General features: G+C 41.9%; 1 protein-coding gene across 2 annotated transcripts; it reads left to right on the top strand.

Moving 5' to 3' along the window:
- The first annotated feature begins 5,236 nt into the window (after positions 1–5,236).
- Positions 5,237–8,201, top strand: LOC139282776 (PAK4-inhibitor inka2-like). 2 transcript variants are annotated; one of them, XM_070902652.1, is made up of 3 exons: positions 5,237–5,373; positions 5,478–5,511; positions 7,087–8,201. In XM_070902652.1, exons 2-3 carry the CDS (start codon positions 5,494–5,496, stop codon positions 8,080–8,082), a joined length of 1,014 nt encoding a protein of 337 aa, XP_070758753.1. In that variant the 5' UTR covers positions 5,237–5,373; positions 5,478–5,493; the 3' UTR covers positions 8,083–8,201. The 2 variants fall into 2 exon arrangements, with proteins under 2 accessions (XP_070758753.1, XP_070758754.1); XM_070902653.1 differs by lacking the exon at positions 5,478–5,511 and having other exon boundaries at positions 5,244–5,373.
- Positions 8,202–8,743: the final 542 nt, after the last annotated feature.

Below are 8,743 nucleotides of genomic sequence, written 5' to 3'. Positions count from 1 at the left end.
CTTGTTTTTTTTCTCTCCATTTTGTTACTTTTATGTGGTCCTGCTGAAGTGCACTGACGACTTCACACGTTTGTACTGTTGCTACACAGGAGGGTTAGATTACAAACATAAATACAATGGAAGCACTTTGGAAGGGGGTTAGAACGAAGAATAATAATAATAAAGTAACTTTATGGATGTTATGAAGGTGGACAGTTTCAATCATGGAGGCTGGAGAGGGAGCAGGTTTTTACTGGAGACAGTTTCACATCCTCAAACAGGAAGGAAGCAAACTTTTGAAATAAGTGTCTGTGGTGTTTGGTTGCAATAATAAAACAAACAAACAAACGAAAAACTTAATAGTCACTTGCACACGAGTTGGAGTAACTAAGATATATCCAGTGTAGTTTGCTCCTCATGTGAAGCCCCTTTTTTCCATTCAAGCAATCAATTCTCTCTGGTAGTTGAGCTGTAAAGGTAACAACCCTGAAACGTTGCAGAAACCACGTTTGTTTATGTTCACTTTAGGTTTAAAGCCAGACCATGTAACTTCAGCTGGACGGCAGCCATTGTTGCTACAAGTGACGAATGAGGGATCGTGGAAAATGCTAAAATGTAGTGGAATAGTAGCACAGAAAGTCAGTAAAACGATCCAATATTGTTAGTTACAAAGCAACATCTATCTAAAGTTAGCTAACATTAGCCACTGTAAGCTACTGGTCAAGCAGCAAAACCCCTGAATGTAACTTAAGGAAGGATGTGGGTTTTTTCTGCTTATGAGTTCAACTTTTCATTTGTAAAAGGAAGAATGAGTTGTTTAGTGACATAGTCTCGCTTTAAGCACTCATTTCATGTTCTTGGCCTTTTTTTTTTTTAATGTGGTATATACATATTTTGTATAATAATTATTCAGTTTTATGCAGACTGCACACACAGTTCAACCTTACCTCAACTCCCTACTAGAGACATGTCTTTAAACTGTCTGACGGCACCATCTAGTGGACACAAAAAATATATTCTACACATAGTACCCGCTGACTTAGACTTACGTGGTCTGTCTCCATTTTGCCTTCAGGTATTCTTGGTTTTTCTACAGAATCGTGCCTATAATTATGACAACCTAATCCGTAATTAACTTAAAGCACCATGTCAAGGACATCACACTACACTGTAAAGACATCTAGTCACCAACTGATTGTCCAGATGCAGAATTGAATGTTATCTTTCCCTTTAACTTTTTAATGAAAAAATATTCTTTGAGATACGCTTGAGAGACGCATTGCTGTTAGTGGTGTCCATGTCTGCCTCAATGGTCTCAGACACCTCCAGGCTATAACATGAAGAGAGACTATATCTGTCTCAGGACAACAGCAGACATCAAGATTCACTCTCGGCTTTAAAGTATTAGTAGTACAGAGATGCAGCTACAGGTTGCTTCAACTCTTCTTATGTCTGGATGTCAGGAGCATTTAAAGTAGGTGAGAGGCTGTTCATGGTGTAATCCATATCGCACAGATAACAGGGCTAATTAATGACGCTTGTATTAGCTTAATGACTCCCAGTGCACCGATAGTGACACTCAGACGGAGACAGATTGAGAACAAGTGACACACGACATGGAAACTGGCAACATACATACTTACAACATACTTTCCATGCATTTATACAGTGTGAAAGACTGCAGAGAGGGTGTCATTGTGGACTCGGCCTGTTGAATACAAAATCACTAATAGAAAATATTGCTGGCCATATTTTGGTGGTTCATTTATGTCCTCATTCACATGTACGATCATAGCCAGATGCAGTTACCACGGCTAAATGTACACTGTGTAAACTGACCCTCTCAAAGTCTAGAGCAATCTATAAATGATAAATAAACACAAAGGCAGACACATGACAACGTGTTTCATCATTATCTTTCCTTTCTCTAAGTTTGCCTTAGTGGTTAAGACACATATCATATATTGTCATCACAACACCTCTGGTCCGATTCCAGCCAGTCTTTTCCTGTCACTTCTCTACTGGCACCCTGAGAACTAACTCAGAGGAAGACTGATGAGTGTATGAATAACTGTACACAGTGTTTTTCTTAAACACCCCCACCTGCATGTACTGTAAACTATGTAAAACTGTAAGAGTTAAAAAAAAAACATGGATGAATAATAGAAGCTCTATGAGCTCCCAGAAGAAGTGAATGTTGTCATTCTTACCAGAGTTATATACATATCTATAAGACCTGCTCACATGTCTTGCAGTCTTGTAAAGTAAAAACATCTTTGCAGTCGATTGGGTGCCGGTGCACTGACTTGCACTCTGAACTCAAGAAAAGACATGAGTGACAGAGGTGTGGCTGCTAAAGCACTGCAGTAGCTTAGTTTTGTGTTAAAAATAAGATCATGGTGAGCTACTGTATGGGCTGAAACATTACCAGCTGTGAACCAGCAGCAAGATCATTAAAACCATTGCTTTAACACGGAGGTGAGGTTTAGGTGAGGTTGCTCAGAAACTCTGAAATTTTTCAGAAGGGTTTTAATGACCAGTGCCTTTTCAGCCAGTTCGATATAACTTGCCGCTGGTATGCTTCAACTGGAATCTGTCTCTCAGTGTACTTGTGAGTCTCTGTGAACTGTGTTACTGATATGCCCCACGTTACCAACAAAACTGCTGCTGATTTCAACTTGAGCTTGGTCTGCAGGCAGGCATTAACACCCAGGTGACAGGAATACACTGATGACAATGACCAGCAACAATCAATAGTCAAGGACATAAACGCAATATAAAATATACCGTTTATATATAAAAAATCAGAAGTGAATATAGAATATTTATACAATAAAATATAATGAATACACCTATATAAACAGCAGCAGGAACAGTTTTACCATCACATACAGAAAAACTGCACTTTAATGTGATTGAATCCAGTTTTTTAAACCCTTCAGCAGTACTCTCTCTAGAGGGCGCTGCAGTTCTACATCTGAGAGACTCTGCCAGTCCCGCTCTTCCAGTCCAGCATCTCGGAGACACAAAACATCTGGTTTAAAACCCCACAAGTGTAACATTTCAGTGTTTGTGTACCCGACTGTAAAAAAAAAGAAAGTTCTTTCAAAGTGAAAGTACATTTCAAGCTTAAAGGTTTCTCCGCACAATGACAGGTTTGACGCATCAACTCGAGCCACCTTTGAAGCAGACAGTTGATGTTGAAATTCATTTGCTGAGCCATGGCTACAATACATATCTGTGGAAATGAATGATTCTCACACAAAGCGAGAGAGACTCTGTGAATGACAGTGAGATACAAACATAAAATCTGCTGCTTCAAAAACTACATCCTCACAAGTGTGTTTTGAGCCTCAGACTTAATGGCCATCAGCACTGCAATATTTATGACTGTGATGTCAAGATAACAAAACACATCAGCGTGATTATAAAATCAAGTATTATAAAGAAGGACAGTAAACTACTCACCAGTGACCTTAATGGCCATGGATTGTGTTCAAGTACCAGCTCGTGTAATAATTACATCCATTAGGCATTCGGAAAAGCAGAGATGCTCAGAATAAAGGTCAGCCTGTGTGGAAAATAGAAATAATCACAATTCCATTAGCAGCCCTGTGTAATGATTTAATGCATAGTGGAGCAGAGTGTATGGGCTGGTGGATTTTAGAGTGGAGGGCTTTTGGAGGCACCAGTCTTAATGTGTGTGTGTTTTCTTTTCTTTTTTTAGAAACATAATGTTGTTATAAGTGAAAGCCTGGAGTTCTCAGGAACCTGCACTCTGACAAATGACTATTTTCATACTCATGTCAGTCTGTACCGTAGCTTATACCGTACATTGAATCTTTATGTGCATTAGATAGATTATTCAAATTATTATTGTTTTCTGTATTAAAGGGCTTCAAATCAGCAGCAGCTGAGTATGATAGAACAAATTAGTTTAATCGTGCTGTCATAATGTCATGCCTTACATACATGTTCGGGTCAAGTTGGTTAAGCAGGTTAGGGCATGCCACACATACCTGTATGTTAATGTTGGACTTGCTGTGGAGACAAATCTGCACTTGAACAGCCGGCCATCAGATCTGGATTTACCCCCCAACAGTAATGAACAGATGCATTCCCCTCAGCCCATCACATTTGCATAAACATCCATTCACTGAATAGTGTGAATGGAAGGTCGAGTACTAAATGACTGTCAGGGCTCAGTGCCCAATTAGGTTGCAGATTATCACATTTACATTTAGGTATTTTTTGTTTACGCTCAGTGATTCACAGTGAGACACCAAGCAGGACAAGCTTTTATTAAACGGATCAAATTACAAGCAGACAGAAAAAAAGAGCAGACAGTTTGGTTCTCTGTTTTGTTTTTTGTTTTTTTGCAATGTGACTTAATAATAATAATCATGCAAAAGAAAAAGAAGTGCCGGGACTCCTGCCTGCATCTTCACATGGTTTAATTACACACATACATGCATCATAATTGAGCTGGAACAATTTGTTAATTACTCAGTCAAGTGACAGAAAATGTATTAATTGCTTGTAAAAAAAAGATTTCAGAAAAAATGCTCAAAATTCACTAATTCCAGCTTCTTAAATATGAATATTTGATGGTTTTCTGTGATTGTAAACTGAATGTCTTTGGATTCTTGGTCACAAAATGTTGTTTAGCCTACAACATTTTTCTGCCATTTTGTAGATCAAATGATTAATCGAGAAAGTCATCTGCAGATTTACCACCAAGAGAGATCATAATGCAATAAATCAACAACATAACATTTACAGAGACACACAATTACAGAGATTTAAGCTTCGAGACACAAAACAACCTCAAATAGACTTCATGATCATTGCTGATCTTTAACTGAGATCTTTCACTCAATTCAACACAACACAGGAAGTGAAGTTCATTTGAAGTCACAGATTTGTTCCTGGTGATCTCCTGCACTTAAACTGAGCTTCGATATCTCTTGAGTATGTCAAGTTGAGAGTGAGGAGGGAACTATCTGATCAGAGATTTCAGCCTCCGTGTCATTGTCACATTTTATTTATCCTGTGGTGGTATAAGGTCTTATTTACAAGGGTTTTCTTTTTCTTAGCACCTCTTGCAGTTGTGTTTCGCAGAGGTGGCTTTTCCAAATGGCTTGTGTGAGCTCTCCTGCGCTCTGATTGGCTCATTCACACTCAAGTCGCTGTGACTGGCTGCGGAGCGCGGCGCTGTAAAAAGGAGGCGAACAGGGCTGAACGCTTCACTCGACACATCTGCCTCTGTTCAAGACGGGCTCCCTGCTGGTGACACTGCAGCACCTCTGAACCGAGCGGGACATCTCTTTTTTTTTTCTCCCCCCTCTTAATGATCCACATTATTTCCTTTGGACGGACTCTGTCGCACCTGAAGTGAGTGTCTGCGCCTGCTTTTACACGCATGTTGTGATTTCTCATAGGGTGATTATGTGAGAGTGTGTTGTTGTTTTAAAACTGCTCCATCGTCTTTCTTGCAGGATCTGAGTTTTACAGATGAGAGGAACAGAGATGGTGAGTCTATTTTACTAAACTTACTCCACTATATCTTGAACTAAACTCTTCTATTTCAGAGTGCGGTTACACTTAAGGAGCCTTTTTAGTATAATCTGTATAGCAGATCCGTCTGGTAGTCCTCCAAAATATGGAGAGAACATCTGCCAGTGCAGCAGACGGCTGATGCGATGCCTCCATAATATGAGTTTGTAAACAGCATTGTTGGAGTAAATAATGACAGTTGACCCTTTCCACAAAGTTCTGCAGCAGATGGAGATGTGTAACTGTTTAACAGACATCCACTGCTTTTGATGAGCAGGAATGCAGTTTATTTTCATAATATGATGAGATATTATGCAGCTTGTAGTGATTTTCCTTGCATTTCCTGCTTTGCTGTTCCATGACTATGTGCCTCGGTTACTTTCTCAAGTTCTTGCAACATCTCGCAGAGTTATGATGAAAACCAAGTGGGGGCAGGAGGTCTTGCGGCAGGGTCAAATGCTTCAGACTGTACAGTGTAGACTCAGAGCAGAGAGGGCCATACAGGTTCAAAGGTTAGTGTAGAGGAGGGAAGAAGTGTGCTGTTGTGTTGCCTTGTGCTGGATGTGACCTCTACGGCCACATATGAACCTGTATCCTCTGTTTCTCCTCGGCTGTTTTTTTTTCACATCTCACCTCTCTGTCATCTCAGTCTCAGTCAGTTTTTATGGCAGCGTCGTTTTCAGCTCTGATAATATGATTTAAATGAAACAAACCCCATATATGAAAGCAGCACTTGCTCATACGAAGCACATATAATATGTTAATATGTAAACAGGAATAGGCTAGACTGTGTTTACAAAGAATATGAGACCTCATCCTTCTTCCTTTGCTTTACATCTACTCTTAAACTCTCTCTCTCTCTCTCACACACACACACACACACACACACACACACACACACACACACACACTGTCACATGATCTCTCGAGCCCTGTTTGAGTTTGAGCCACCGCTGCTCACTGGCTGATTCTGGCCAATCAGCACTGTGAGTCAGAGAGGAAACAGGAGTATTATATTCCTCAGTGGTGAATTTCATAGGCAGGCACGCTGCACCCTTAAAGAGGCAGGACCCCTATAGCTAAATCAAGACCCACGAGAGACCCAGTTAACTCCTTGATATAGTGCAGGTGTTTTTACTGTGCTCCTGGAGTTGTCTCAGCTGAGGTTAGACATTCGTGCAGCTCTCTCTGTTACAACATCTGTCTGGGTTTTCAGTTGAATCACGCCTGAGTCAGTGAAGATAGGGCGTTCACTCACGTTGTTGGTGTGGTCGAGTAAATTAACGGACAGATACAATAGATTTGCTTAGTGTTTGTTTGAAGATTGAAGAGCCGTGTTGGCCGGCCTTCAAGAGTACAATAAGAGAAAAGGTGTTCTTTCAAAGGTTGAAATGTACTGCGAGCAAGCCCGAGCGTGCCCACGAAGCAATCCCTGTGATACTCTGTATTTACTCAACCCTTGTTGTTACTATTAGAGCCATTCTGCAACAGTTCATCAGATCTGTCCACTGATGTGCCTTTTGTCTGACTATTTATCCTTTGTCTCCCCAGCTCTGTCTACGTGACTCAGGCGAATGCTTACGGGAGCAGATGCAGTATATGATGAGGTCACTGCAAGACCTGAAACAACTACGGAAAACCTGCCCTGCAGCCAGACGCCCCCTCGCTCCCATCAGCGCCCAACTCCCAGCCTTAGTGCGCCACTCTGCAGTGGCACGGGCTTGTCAGCAGCGAGCACTGCAGCGAGAACAGCGCACACGCCTGCGGATGTCTGATGCCAGCACGGCCAGCACCTACGACTCCGCCTGCTGCCTGGCGAGTCCTCTGGAGGAGGAGGATGAGGAGGACGACTCCAGCAGCCGGCTGGGCCTGAGCCTCAGACTGAGCCTGGGCTCCCCCAGCAGCCATAAAAGTTTGGAGTTTGATTCAGGCTACTCTGAGGCATCATGGCAGGATGAAGGGGTGGTTCTCCGGAGGACGAGGAATGTGCGGGTGTCAACTTCTGCCTGCCTCCGCACAAACAGAGCACCAAGCGGACGTATTCGACCCAAATCCACCTCTGACGCCTGTCTGGAGAGGTGGACGTCGTTTGAGGTCAGCGACCCAGAGGACTGGACAAACTCTTTACTGACCAGAGGACGCAACCGCCAGCCTCTGGTTCTGGGCGACAACAGCTTCGCAGACCTCATACAGAACTGGATGGACTTGCCAGATTTCCCAGAGTCCACCGAGCTGAAGCCAAATTCAAGAAGTAGACTGGGAAGAGGTTTCTTTGTCAACATGAGGAGGAAACTGGCTGGGTTTTCTAAGAGCGTGGAGGACAGAGTGAGGATGAGACCCACAGACTCTGCCCACGTGAATAGAGCTGTGAATGCTCCAAAACGTCTGTCCTGTCCAGTCGTGGCGTCGCAGCCCAAAGTCCCTTTTTTCCACCAGTCGCACTCAGGCATTAATGAGCTGGACACCGATTTTTACCACTTTGCAGCCCTCATGAAATCAGGCAGCCGACAGCCCATAATCTGCAAAGATATCATTGGCTACGTCTGACTTTTCATGTAAAGCCATGTACAGACTGGACAATCCTCAGAGTCACTTTATTTTTATATGTGTTTTTTCACTTTTTATATGCTTTGACTATGGAAATGGAAATAAAGATGTTCTCATTATTTAAACTCTACATACTCTTATTTATATCATTCATGTCTTGCATGTGGCACCGGATATGTGGTTGTTTGATAAGATTACGTTTTATTTGAACAAAGCTTCCGCTGTGGTCATCTGAGTTTCATTACAGCTCATTACAGTCAGACAGTGACTCCTCGCTGCCAGTTTAGTTAAAGGAGGCTTTTACTGTCTCTGCAGTAAAGCAAATGAATGTAGATTCATTTGTTTTCATTAGAGATGTAATCCTCCAGGCATGCATGGTGGAGTTTGGATGTGCAGCGTTTAGTATAATTGGTGTATAATAAAAAAAGACAAATTGAAAACATGATAGTATCTCAGATGTGCAGGCTTGTAGTCGTTCCAGGACTAATAAGGGCATCTGAGTTTGTAAAGTCCATTTTAGAACGAGATTTTGGGGCGCGCTCATTAGACTGCAAGAGACTCAATGTTCCCAAAAAAGTTCTGTTCTTACTCAACAAGAAGTTGAATCTTTTGGAGAGGCTTTAAACAGGGCAACGAAGCTATTTACAGGCCAGAAACAGAG

Source organism: Enoplosus armatus, chromosome 3, assembly GCF_043641665.1.
Source record: "Enoplosus armatus isolate fEnoArm2 chromosome 3, fEnoArm2.hap1, whole genome shotgun sequence".
Taxonomy (NCBI): domain Eukaryota; kingdom Metazoa; phylum Chordata; class Actinopteri; order Centrarchiformes; family Enoplosidae; genus Enoplosus; species Enoplosus armatus.
The sequence above is the reverse complement of the archived record's forward strand: the minus strand, read 5'-3'. Positions and strand labels throughout refer to the sequence as shown.